The sequence below is a fragment of the Coenobita brevimanus genome, chromosome 38, assembly GCF_032717465.1.
Source record: "Coenobita brevimanus isolate Jiangsu-jjx chromosome 38, ASM3271746v2, whole genome shotgun sequence".
NCBI lineage: Eukaryota > Metazoa > Arthropoda > Malacostraca > Decapoda > Coenobitidae > Coenobita > Coenobita brevimanus.
This window is the reverse complement of record NC_136991.1, coordinates 1788583-1802918: the sequence shown is the minus strand read 5'-3', so window position 1 is coordinate 1802918 and position 14336 is coordinate 1788583. Positions and strand designations below refer to the sequence as shown.

Below are 14336 nucleotides of genomic sequence, written 5' to 3'. Positions count from 1 at the left end.
CAATATTTCTTTTACAGGATGATGTAGGATAGGATGATACTATAGTCACCTGAAGTTTTTTTTTCCTAGGAAGTGGAAAATGTTTGCACTGTTTTTCCTCATTTACGTGTTCAAATAAGCCTGGGGTTGCAGCTACTACTACTACAATTACCTTCCTCTCCTAGTCTTTCCTGCAAATCAAAATCTTAGTTACAACAGAGGAGTGAACGTAACATTGCGAATCTCGACTGAAAATCATACAAAAAGTCATATATATACAAACCACACCAGTAGAAGAGTTTGAGGTGAAAAACTATGAAAAAATATGAAAGTTTAGACCATATTTAGACAGACAGATAGATAGACAGACATATATAAAATTGTATGGTTTGGGGGATGATTAAAAAGAATGAGGAACGTTATGACTAATCCACAGAAATAGATAGATAGATAGATAGATAGATAGGTAGTTAGATAGATAAATGATAAAAATAAAATAGTGTGGCTGGGGGAGGGTTAAATGTGAGAGAGAGAGAGAGAGAGAGAGAGAGAGAGAGAGAGAGAAAATTAATGTGGCAGTGGAAGAGTTAAAAATAAAGATGTACTGGAGACTGTAGTGGTGGTCTTCTCCTAGCCTCGGCCCCCTACCCTCTCCTACCAACACCCTTCCTGCTTGCTGACCGTAAAGTTGATGTGTTGGTTATTTAGTCCAAGGCTCTCTGTGGGAAGGAGGAGTATGGTAGTGGTGGTAGTAGTAGTTGGTGTATTATTATTATTATTATTATTATTATTATCATCATCATCATCATCATTATTATTACTATCATTATCACCGGTATTATTATTATTTTTATCACTATTATTTGGTACCCTATTATTATTATTATTATTATTATTACTATTTTTATTATTATTTTTACCATTACCATTATTGTTATTATTACTATTATTATTATTATTATTATTATTATTATTATCATCATCATCATCATTATGCAGTATTTACAAGGAATATAAAGTGGACGCAATTGTTAGGTGAAATCAGGTGAGATCATGTTAAATTAGGCAATGTTAGGTCACTCTAGGGTAGGTAAATTGCTTCTCTCAGCACTGACCAGCAAACTCCCTCAGCGTACTCAGCTTGGCGGGGTCCATGGTGGGAGTGCGGGACATGTAGTGCACGCAGTAGTTGGTAATACCCTGGGCGTTGGTGTAGCAGTCATACTCTACCGCAGCGTCCTGGGGGTAGATTGGGGTAGATTAGGTGAGGGTAGATTACATCAGTCAAGTTTGGTTTGGCGGGGGTACAGCAGATTAGGTGAAGGTAAATTAGGGTAGATTTGTTGAAGGTAGAGGTAGAGGGTGAGAAACTGACGAGGAGAGTGTGAGTGAGGTGGAGGAGGGGAGACGGAGGGGGGAGGCCGAGGATGAGATGGAGGGATGATGTGGAGAGGTATATGAGAGAGGGGTGTGTGAATTGGGAGCAGGGCAGTGAAATGGCGGGGGACAGGGCGACGTGGAGCCGATTTGTTTGTGGCCACCCCGTACGGGATTGAGGCGTCTGGCAATAGATAGATAGATAGAGGTAGATTAGATTAGGTGAAGGTAAATTAGGGTCGATTTATTGAAGGCAGAGGTAGATTAGATTAGGTGAAGGTAAATTAGGGTAGATTTATTGAAGGCAGAGGTAGATTAGATTAGGTGAAGGTAAATTAGGGTAGATTTATTGAAGGCAGAGGTAGATTAGATTAGGTGAAGGTAAATTAGGGTAGATTTATTGAAGGCAGAGGTAGATTAGATTAGGTGAAGGTAAATTAGGGTTGATTTATTGAAGGCAGAGGTAGATTAGATTAGGTGAAGGTAAATTAGGGTTGATTTATTGAAGGCAGAGGTAGATTAGATTAGGTGAAGGTAAATTAGGGTTGATTTATTGAAGGCAGAGGTAGATTAGATTAGGTGAAGGTAAATTAGGGTTGATTTATTGAAGGCAGAGGTAGATTAGATTAGGTGAAGGTAAATTAGGGTAGATTTATTGATGGTAGATTAGTAAAAGTTAACCTGCATGTAGTTTACTGAAGTTTGGCAAAATTTAAATAATTTGCTTTGGCATGGGTAGCTTATCTATCTATCTATCTATTGCCAGACCCCCCTCCACCTCACTCACATACACTCTCCTCGTCAGTCTCTAACTCTCCATCCTCTCCACGGGTAAATTAGATTTTTTTTTACGCAAGGAAAAAGGAACCCAAGGCCAGAATCCCGTAAACTGTTCCCTCCACGAAAAAAGACACCTAAATTCAAGATGCGTTCATTTCGAGATTAAGTGACAGATACATAGACAGACATACATAAATAGACAAACAGGTAGATAGGCAAATAGACAGATAGATAGCTACAGACTGATAGGTACAGAGACAGACAGACAGACAAACAGACATATAGATAGAAGATACAGATAGAGATACACGGAGGAATACTGTAGATCAATAGACAGATAGAGATAGACAGATAGAAAGATATATATAAAGAGACACAGGCAGATAGACAGGAAGATATACATAGATGGAAAAAGAGAGATCGATAAACAGATAGATAGATAAATAGACAGACAGATAGATAAACAGAAATAGATAGCTAGCCCCTCACCTGGTCAATATAAATGATGCTGTAGTCCAGGGCAGGTGAGAAAGGGAACCTGAAGGTCTGTATGAAGTGACCTGGCACCCCATCGTATACCAGGTCAGCTGAGGTCAGACAGGGAGGTCAAGTTAGATTAGGGGTAGTTAGAGTGGAGGGTTGATTTTGACTAGTAACCAAGGAGACTCACTCCTACCTCATACAAGTGTTGGTAGCATCAGTAAATCTGGTCTCTCTCTCTCTCTCTCTCTCTCTCTCTATCTATCTATCTATCTATCTATCTCTATCTCTCTCTATATATATATCTATCTTTCCATCTATCTATCTGTCTATCTATCCATCTATCTATCTATCTACGCCTTTCTATTTGCCTGTCTAGCTATTTATCCCTCTATCTATCTACCTAACCATCTATCCATTTCACTCTCTCTCTCTCTCTCACCTGTAGCGGCAGTGGGGTCACCAAGGGGCCCGTCCCTCCTGCAGGTGTAGGTGGCCTCCCCGTCGCCGAGGTCAGGGGTCAACGAGGCGAAGTCCGTCGTGTCGCACCAGCACCCCGCCTGCCACGCCGCGCCCCCGGGGGTCTGGGTCTGGAGGCGATAGATAAATGGATAGATAGACAGACAGAGTGATAGATACTGTGCTTGAGAGACTGACTGATAGATCGACGAGCACACAGATAGATAAACTGACTCATCCGCATCCACTTCATGACAGTTCTCTTGACTACGTGACTAGCATCAGTGTTAATCTATTGCAACAACTCAGCATTCAGGATGGAGAGATGGCAATTTTAGACCATGTTCAAAGAGAGTATTGTTCTCCTGTTCTCCACGCCTCCAAGAACATGAACAACAGCCTTTCCAATCTGCTGTTCTCCAAGCCAAGAACAAGAACACTCACCTTGCCAATCTCAAACCATCTTCCCTCATAGGCACTGTTAAGGTAGTTCTCAGCTGGCACCACGTCAACACAGCCGGGGTCCACCTGCCCACCCCACACCCACGCTGGCCACACCTGAGTAGTAGTAGTAGTAGTAGTAGCAGTAGTAGTAGTAAAAGTAATAGTGGTGGTGGTGTTGGTAGGGTGAGGAGTAGTAATAGTAGTAGTAGCAGTAATGGTGGTGGTGGTGGTGCTGGTAGTAGTAGTAGTTGTAGTACGAAGTAATGGTGGTGGTGGTAGTAGGGGAAGGAGAAGGAGGAGTGGTGGTGGTTGTGGTGATGGTAGTAGTAGTAGTAATAATAGCAGTAGTAGTAGCAAGCATCATCCCTCTCACCCATATACGAGTAATATAAAAAAAATAAATAAATCGCTAACTCACCAACAACAAGAACATCAAAGCAGCCATATTGAGACTAAGGCAGCCAAAGAGAGAATAATATTATGCCTAGAGAGACGCGTGGAGAGTGAGTGTGGTGGGGGAGTGTGGCGGGGAGTAGTGGTGGTGGTGGTGGTGGAGAGGGAGAGAGAGGATGGGGGAAGATGGAGAGAGAGAGAGAGAGAGAGAGGGGGGGGGAGGGGGAATGAAGGGTTAAAAAATTGTGTAACGAGAGAGAGAGAGAGAGAGAGGGGGGGAGGGGGAAAGGAGGGTTAAAAAATTGTGTAACGAGAGAGAGAGAGAGAGAGAGAGAGGAAAGGGGGTTAAGAAATGGTGTAACGAGAGAGAGAGAGAGAGAGAGAGAGGAAAGGGGGTTAAGAAATGGTGTAACGAGAGAGAGAGAGAGAGAGATTGCCCAGTGAAGTTACATGATTCAGGAGCTTACCACTATCACCACCACCACCACCATCATCGTCATCATCATCACCATCACCAACACCACCATCATCATCACCACCACCACCACCATCATCACCACCATCACCAAAAGACCACCACCATCAATATCATCACCACCACCACCACCATCCCCATCACCATCACCATCACCACCACCACCACCAACATCATCATCATCTAATACCAGGAGCGTAAGGATCCGGGGCTAGGCTACTCATTCCCGACATTTAAGGCAACTGACCAGCCTCCCTCTCCCCTGAGTAGCACTATGTTAGCAATAAACCCAACCACTCCTCAGACATAAACCAGTAAATAAATAAATAAATTAGATAGATAAATAAATAGACAGATAGAGACAGATAGATAGATAGATAGATAGGGTAATAGAGTAAAATAATCCTAAATAGCGAAGGTGTAATTAATGCCAACCATGAGATAATTAGGACAGGTAAGACTTAATTAGCGTGGCCAGGTAAATAACTGAATGGACTCACCTGACCTTATGAAGAACAATAACAACAACAACTACTGGAAGAAGAAGATGAAGAGGAGGAGGAGGAGGAGGAAACAGAGAGAGAGAGAAAGAGAGAGAGAGAGAGGGGGGGGGTAAGGAAGAAATCAACAAAAAACGGGATCCCAGGGTAACATTACAGTAGAGGGGGTACTGATCTAGATGTACCCAATTCACACCTGTTTATTTCTCAGGCTTATGTAATGAGAGAGAGAGAGAGAGAGAGAGAGGAAAATGGGGAGGGAGATGGAAGGATGAGCGAGGGAGGGTGAAGGATGTGGTGAAGGGGAGAGAGAGAGAGAGAGAGAGAGAGAGAGAGGAGACGGGAAAATGTGAGGGGAGATAGAAGGATGAGAGAGGGAGGGTGAAGGATGTGGTTAAGGGGAGAGAGAGAGAGAGAGATTGTGGGTGGGAGGGGGGGACAGGAAAGGGCGAGTGAGCAAGACAGAAAGGGAGAGATATGGAGGAGATTGGTGGGAGATGGAGAGAAGGGGGGGGGAAGTAGGAGAGGGAGACATGGAGGGAGGAAGGGGAGGGAGAGAGAGAGAGGAGGGGGGAGGGAGGGAGGAAAGTTCAGAAGATGCGTAAGTATAACAGTGAGATGGCGCATTTCTCTCTCTCTCTCTCTCTCTCTCTCTCTCTCTCTCTCTCTCTCTCTCTCTCTCTCACCTGAAGGGAGTACTACATCAGGTGATTGGATGGTGAGCGTTCCCACTTCTCACATAAAATATCACCATCATCATGATCATCACCCCCACAACTCCTTATCGTCGGCTGAGGAATCTCCCTAACACTCTTTCCCAAGCGATTAATTTTGCTTATTACACTTAACTGTCCTCTTCTGTTATATAAATCCTTCCAATATCGTCACACTCCGTATAAGTAACGTAGAAAAGGACATTAACCTCCAAAAAATAAATCGCTAAGGAAGAAGTGTTAGGGAGGAACGAATTTTTTTCTACACTATTTTCACCTTAACTTGGCCCAGATATTTTACCTTTTGCAGATTATTTCACGTAGCTCAGTGGCAGAAAAAGACAGTACTACGGCTCTACATCCCTTTCACAGCACTTCTTCGTGACTAGCATTGTATTCTAGCATCAATTTAGTGCTATTAAATCAATGTTTAAATCTGAGGTAAAAATCTGAGGGCATGTGAAAAAAAAAAAGACGAAAGAATAAATAAAAATAAAAATCACAGTACCACACTAGCACTATGTTCATTTCTCCATCGTTATCTACAGCCAAGAGAGAGAAAGCTGTGTGAGATAAGATACCCGCTATCTCTCTCTCTCTCCTCCCTCCCTCTCTCCCTCCCTCCCTTCCTCTCTCTCTCTCCCTCTAGTCAGAAGTCAACGTGTCTGTCTGTGCACACCTCCTCTCCTTTTTTGTCTCTGCCGACGCCGACAGATATGTAAGTGTTAAGGGAGATTGAACTTTCTCTCTCTCCCTCTCTCTCTCTCTCTCTCTCTCTCTCTCCCTCTCTCTCTCTCTCTCTCTCTCTCTCTCTGTATATAGATAGATAGATAGATATGCGTACCTGTCTATCCATCGCTCTCTCAAAGTATATACGTATGCATCTTCAACCCATTTCTATCTATCTATTCATCTTCGTCAAACCCAACCATATTAAATCGGAAAAGTAACAAAACCACGTCAAATCCATGTATCCCAGCCTGGCCACAGACTAGTTCTCCCGTTCCCTGTATCCCATCACTATCCCCATCCCACCCACACGGCGCCATACCCACGATAAAAAAAAAAAAAATTACCTTTATCGTCCCTCACCTGTCATTCTCACACCTGTCCTCTAATTACCTTGATGACGTCACAAGAGGGGGTTAAATATGCTTGAGAGTGAGTCGCCTCCTTCACGTGGTGGCACCGATATACCCAGGCGGCTCCCCTGCCCGGTTATACACACGTCCCTCCTCTGTCACCCCTGTCATGGTCGGGGCAAGTCTTGTACTCTGTTACATCCTATGGCAGACGATTTCCCTCAGCTGAGAGTGTTATAGGAGCCACAGTGCTCATTATTCTCATCATCATCATCATCATCATCATCACTACTACCGCCTCCACCACCATCAGCACCACCACCACCATCGTCACCACCACAATAACTACCTCCACCATCAACAATACCACCACCACCACCACCACCACCATCATCACCACCATCACCACCACCACCACCACCACCACCACCACCACCATTAAAAAGTCCCCATCCCTTTAAAAATACCAGGCATTGAATTCCCATCAGTAACCTTTATCATCTTATCGTGGCCTTGATCCGTGCTCTTGATAGTGCTTATCTTATCGGCGTGACTTTATAGATTCCTCACCAAGTTGCATCAGTCAGTTGCACACACGGTTACCTAACTCCTTCGGTTACCTGACTCCCTGCACACGGTTACCTGACTCCTTCGGTTACCTGACTCCCTGCACACGGTTACCTGACTCCCTGCACACGGTTACCTGACTCCTTCGGTTACCTGACTCCCTGCACACGGTTACCTGACTCCTTCGGTTACCTGACTCCCTGCACACGGTTACCTGACTCCTTCGGTTACCTGACTCCCTGCACACGGTTACCTGACTCCTGCAACCATCACTATTACCACCACCACTACCACTATCATCATGATCACAACCACCATCACCACCACCACCATCATCACCACCACCACCACCACCACCACCATCATAACCATTACCATCATCACTATTACCATCACCACCACTATCATCATCATCATCACCACCACCACCACCACCACCGAACGTTTAACGAAAATGACTCTTAATAACGAACCGGGTAACGAATTTAACGAACAGCTAACGAATAAATGATAACGAAGAGTGTTGTTATAAATTATGAAGGGGGAGGCATTAGTGTGTTTGTTTATGTATGAGATACCTGCATGATAGTGGTGAGAGAGAGAGAGAGAGAGAGAGAGAGAGAGAGAGAGAGAGAGAGAGAGAGAGAGAGAGAGAGAGGGAGAGAGAGAGAGAGAGCTGAAGAGGTTACGTTTATGTAGTTTCGTGAAAAAAGATAATAATAATAATAATAATAATAATAATAATAATAATGCAGATAGATAGCTAAATGGATAGATAGACAGACAGAGAGATAGGCAGACAGATAAATAGATTGATAGGCAGATAGAAACACAGAAAGGTAGATAAATAGATGGATAGATAGACAGATAGACAGGCAGACAGATAGACAGATAAAGATTGATAGAAAGACAGAGATAGACATATAGACAGAAAGAAAAAAAAGTCTGACAGATAGAAAGATATAGATAGATAGATAGACAGACAGATAGACAGGTAGATAGACAAACAGATAGGTACGCAGACAGATGTGGATAGATTAACAGACAGACAGATAACTATAGATAGAAAGACAGAGAGACGGAGAGATAGACAGATAGACAGATAGATATAACATTTGCAATGAAACACAGGAAATGTCTATCTCAGCTGTGATATTACCCCCCACTACCATGACAGCATTTTCTATCTATCTATCTATCTGTCTGTCTGTCTGTGCATCTATCTGTCAGTCTTTCTATGTATCTATATCTATTTGTCTATCTATCCATCTATCTATCTGTGTCTATCTATCAGTCTGTCTATCTTTCTATCACTCCTTTGTCTATCTATCTGTCTGTCTGCCTTTGTATCTATTTGTCTATCTATCCATTTATCTAGGCTATCTGTCTGTCCATCTATTAGCCTATATCCATCCTTGTATATCTATCTATCTATTTATCAATCTACCTATTTATATATCTATTATTATTATTATTATTACTACCATCACCATCATCACCATCACCATCACAGCAACAACACCACCACCACCTCCAATAATAATAACAATAATAATAATAATAATAAACACCACAAACAAGAGGAACAAACTCTATGTCAGTCCCTCTATGTAACCTGACACCTAGGAGGGGGGCGGGGCTCGATATGGCGTTATGTAGAACAGCAGATAGACAAATAGATAGACAGACCCTTATCATCAATTTCTCCTCTCGTGTTTTTATCTATCTATCTATCTTTAAATCTGTCTATCTATCAGTCTATCAATCAATCTGTTAATTAAAATGCCTACCTGCTACCTACCTACCTATTTATCTATCTACCTATCTACCTATCTATCTACTTGTTAATCGATTGTTCCCTGGGACATGGGCTATCTAACCACCAAGTTTGGTCCAAATCTCTCTTTTAGTTTCTGAGTAATCCTGCTAACAAACAAACACACAAACAAACAGGAGTGGAAACATTATACTCTCCTTGTCGGTAAGATCTGGGGCGTCACTGATAACTGGCACAAAAATCCCCAGTTAATGTATCAAAGTCAAGGAGAAGCAAAAATGAGGAGTGAGTCAGGAAGAGGAAGTGAGTCGGACAAAGAGAGCGTTGTGTGTGTGTGTGTGTGTGTGTGTGTGTGGAGAGAGAGAGAGAGAGAGAGAGAGAGAGGAAGGGAGGGAAAAGAAAGAGATAGTGAGGTGAGGGGGAAAGTCTGACGGAGGGACAAAGGGTGTGTTGTATATGCAGCAGCCTGGTGTGTGTGTGTGTGTGTGTGTGTGTGTGTTATGGCGCTGCTCCGACCCACAGTGTACGGTCCAGCCTTGTTTCTGTGCCATGGTATCGCCCAAGCCTCACACGCGAAACAGACATTCAATTTTCCCGCGGTTTTGGCATCTGCGGGACGTCAGCATTTATTTTATTCATGGATTCTGTCAATAATATCCTGCGACTAAGAGCTGTCTGTCTGTCTGTCTGTCTAAATTTAAACGCTTGGATTTTTACCTACCATGCACCAAAAGACAAACTGAAAACAATGGTGCGAATAACAATGGTGTAAATTATAAATACGTGCAGTCAGGTGCTCGCGCGTCATGCCCGATTTTTGGCCAGATATTGGGAACTTTCTACAGGTCATACCGCTGGGTGGAATGAGCTGGAATTTGGTATGGACATGCCCGGTACGTCACACCAGCTCCATGTCAAGTTGGGTGTCCGTGCGTGTCTCGGGAATACGGACATAAGTGTTTTCCTCCAATTTTTAAAAAGTGATGTGACGTTACCATATTTCTTCGTCCACAGAAAAACTAAAATCATGTTCTACTGACAATTTTTTCCATAATTTTGAAAAGGAATATCACGTGGCCAATTTATATTTATCAGTGTGTGGTAAAATCAGTTATGCAGATGCCGTAAGTCTTTCCCATTTATTATTTATTTATTTATTTATTTTGAGATCGTGTTTTTTTTTTTGGTCAGGGAGTAACTACAGACAAGGTGCGCCACGGAACGCCAGGTACATGAGAGCAGTGTGAGTTTGTTGTTGTTGCTGCTGCTGTTGTTGTTCATCCCCTTCTTGCATTATAAACAACTTTCGTGTAAATAATATGAAGTGTTAAGAAGTGCACGAACTAATATTACGTGCGTGACGACTCAGAGGAATAGTGTGTGTGTGTGTGTGTGTGTGTGTGTGTGTGTGTTTCAGCCTTCGGAACTCATTTTTCTATTTGGCTGTTTTTTTTTCCTTTATGTCTGTCGCCTGGTCGCCTTCTTGATTCTCTCTCTCTCTCTCTCTCTCTAATTTTGCCATTTTGAGAGAAAATTAAAGACACCAATAAATTTAAATTGCAAAACAGACCCAACCCCACTTCAAATATGCACGTCCCTCACCCGATTTCAAACATGCACGTCCCTCACCCAATTCCAAATATACACGTCCCTCACCCAAATTCAAATATGCACGTCCCTCATCGTCCCCTCTACCCCTCGAAATGGGGAGCAGAAAGGCTAATGTAGACTGTATGTAACTTGGTCATCGTGTACTTGGTCCTGCCACAAAAAAATAAATAAATAATGTAGAATATGTTTTCAAAGTTACGTGATGGCATGAAGCGAGTATGTTGATGGCTGGATATGTTGACGTAGACTGGGGGGGTGGGGGGGTTTCTGAATATGTGAACCAAGGCTAAGTGGGGGAGGGGGGCTACCCGAAAACCGTTTTTGAGAACCGCTGGGCAAGATAACGGCTTTCACTGACCTCTTCACCATTGGACATCGTTGGAAAAGGGCGTGATCGGGCTGAAGGGGTTAAATTGAACAAACTCACTACGTCATCTCCGGCTACGTGACCTCCATGCGTAGGCAGAGGTGAGCCATGTTGAAAATTCCACCTCATTATAATCTGAACAAACTGTAAACATTGCCAGTGTCCTTGATGTGGTGTTGACTGACTGGCGTGATGTGGTATTTCTAAACTGGTATGATGTGGTATGTTCAGTGTCACGTGATCCCTTAATCGCTGGTATACTGATAACCAAAGAAAATGGTATGCGCTAACACGTCTGTGGGGACTCATTCTCGGAACATATTCCCCTTACCGAATTATTCTGTACACTATACCTTAACATCTTTGGTCTTTTAATTGTCTTTAATATCGACCATCTCGGATTCAGTAATATACGAGTAGGATGTCCAGGGATGATAGGAAAAATAAATCACTTAGGATGAGGTGTTACGAATTTATATATAGATGTCCCGAGCAATTATGAGTTTGTTAAATTAGTGTCATGCGATATTCACACAAGTATCACATAATAAGTATAATAACAATAATAATAATAATAATAATAATAATAATAATAATAATAATAAAGGCTTTAACATTCTTGCATGCATCGGTCCTGGTCACCTAATGATGGCTCTCCACGCTCCTCGATCTCTGGCAGCCTCCCTATTCAGTCCCTTATCCCTGATGTCAAACTCGATGACCTCGCCCCAGGTCTTTCTCGGTCTGCCTCTCTCAGTCCTACCCCCGACTCACACCTCTCACTTTCCGCACCCAATAGTCATCCCCCATCCTCTCATGCTCAAACCATCTCAATCTACCTCTCCTCATCACAACACCAGTACACTCCAGTCCCATTCTTCCACCGAAAACCTAGCCCCCCTCAGGTCTCACACTCAGGGACGCACTGCACATCCACCTAATCGTCATTTCTGGACGTTTGAGCCTGCGAATAACCTCTTCCTGTACAGCCCAGGTCTCACTGCCATACAGCATCACACTCCTAACACTCCCTAAGCACGGAGGGAGAGCCCTCCCAATGTCAGGAAAGGCAACAGCTACCTGAACTTCCTCCAACCGTCCCATACCCTAGTCACAGAACTAGCTCCAGCCCCACCTCCATCACATACCGCCAAACAAAATATAACAAAACTCCTCCACACACTCTGATTTTATATCACTATTACTACCATTACTACTACTACTACTACTACTAATGATGTACTAATGATGATGATGATGATGATGATATTGAAAAACAACTTTCAAAGAGTATGAGACAAAACTATGATGTGATAATGATAAAGTATGATTTTTGTAACGTGGCTAAGTATGATGCCAAGTTCACAAAGAGTATAACAGCAAGAACGATACGATAGCGCCACAAATAAATACTAAAAGGCAATATTCGGTAACCCCTCTCCTTCACCACCCAGCAATCAACGGCTCATTCACTCTAGCGACGAAACAAAGACCTAAAGAAAGTAAGAACGAGAGAAAGTAAGAGAGTGAGAGTGAGTGAGATGATGCTGGCGGGTATGCGAAATATTGCCCTCGCCTGTGCATGTGTTTATGTGCCTTGTTGTGGTCGTCTTGCCAACCGTCCCGAATCGTGGATGAATAACATGCCTCCTCACGTCCCTCTCGTCAGTCTCTCGCCTCCGTCCGTCGCATGCGTTGCCCGTGAGTTAGATACAAGTTTCTGCCTATTATTATTAGTAGTAGTAGTAGTAGGAGAAGGAGGAGGAGGACGACGAGGACGAGGACGAGGACGAGAAGGACGAGGAGGAGGACGAGGAGGACGAGGAGTATTACTGCTGGTACTTTTATCAGACCGGCAGCTTTCTAACCATTAGTGTGGGCTGTTTATAATACTTGTTAAAAATTGTTATAGGCTCTATCAAACTAGCTACTTTCTTGCTATAACCTAACTAGCAACTTTCATATTTATAGTACCTACTACGACTGTATAGGATACCATTGCGAAAGTGCACTGGCTATTTCTTCGACTGAATTTTTGTGCATAGGTCAAACTATTGCTACAACTGAGTATAAGGTTCGGTTATTGTTTCTACAGTTATTGTGCACAGAGTTTGAATGTCACTGTATAAGTATTGTAATGCTGCAACTAGAACTGTGCATAGAGTTAGCTGCGACTGTGTACTGTATATAGGTTACGGTTCGCAAAAGTTCTGTGTATTGGGTTCAGCTGTGGCTGTGTATGGGTTATCGTTCGCAAAAAGTGTGCGTGGAATTTTTTTGCGACTGTGTATGGGTTATCGTTCGCAAAAAGTGTGTGGATTTTTTTTGCGACTGTGTATGGGTTATTGTTCGCAAAAAGTGTGTGTGGATTTTCTTTGCGACTGTGTATGAGTTACCGTTCGCAAAAAGTGTGTGTGGAATTATTTTTGCGACTGTGTATGGGTTAAGGGTCGCAAAAGTACTGTGCAGAGGGTTTTACTGCGACCTTGTGTGGGGAGCAGGGGACATACACTCGGAGGGGGGGGGGGACGGGGGCTAGGCAAGAGAGTCACAAGGGAAACTCCAGCATATCCAATGATTCTCGTTTCCTGACATTTATATATATATCACTTGTTTTTCCCCAGTTTGCTCATCCCCTGAAGCCTCCTGTGTGTGTGTGTGTGTGTGTGTGTGTGTGTGTGTGTGTGTGTGTGTGTTATATACAGAGAGAGAGAGAGAGAGAGAGTTACTCCCTCTACAAATGCCAACGATGATAAAGGAAGAGATAAAGGTGTAATAAAAGCTGTTATCTCGTTAGGGGCGGGTGTGATAAGCCAATATTAACACTCTCAGGCTCCTATGACTCACTCAGCTGAGGAAAACCGTCTGGCTTGGTGTGCTAGAGCTGTGCCTGCCATGAGAGGGATAGTACGGAGGTATTTCTCTGCCTAACCCTGCCTACCTTGTCTTTGCCTCATTTTGTCTCCTACCCCCCCCTCCCACCTCCGGTTTCTTCCTCCGCCTTACACCTTGCCTTACCCCATCCTGCCTTCTCCCTGCCACACCCCCTCTCCCCTGCCTATCCCTTCCTAACCCCTCCCCTTCCAGGCCTAACCTTGCCACACCCCTTCCTCTTTTCAACCCTACCTCACCCCTTCCCTTTTCATGCCTTGCCCTGGTTCACCCCTCCCTTTCCTAACCCTGCTCATCCCAACTCCCCTGCCTCATCCCTTACCCCCTCTCCTGCCTAAGCCTGCCTCACCCCCTCCCCTGCCTAACTCTGCCTCACCCGCAGGAGGAGCCCTGTAGTGCAGATAGCTGTGGTGGTGAGTGTGGTGGTGATGATGGTGGTG

The 14336-nt window shown here is 43.6% G+C and overlaps 1 protein-coding gene across 1 annotated transcript; it reads right to left on the bottom strand.

Annotated features, from left to right (window-relative positions):
- Nucleotides 1-633: 633 nt before the first annotated feature.
- On the bottom strand, nt 634-11013 carry LOC145396484 (uncharacterized). Its single transcript, XM_080269856.1, has 6 exons — nt 10996-11013; nt 3520-3603; nt 3059-3206; nt 2626-2723; nt 1095-1218; nt 634-698 (listed from the first exon to the last, which is right to left on the bottom strand). The coding sequence occupies exons 1-6, from the start codon at nt 11011-11013 to the stop codon at nt 634-636; spliced, it is 537 nt and encodes a 178-aa protein (XP_080125982.1).
- Nucleotides 11014-14336: the final 3323 nt, after the last annotated feature.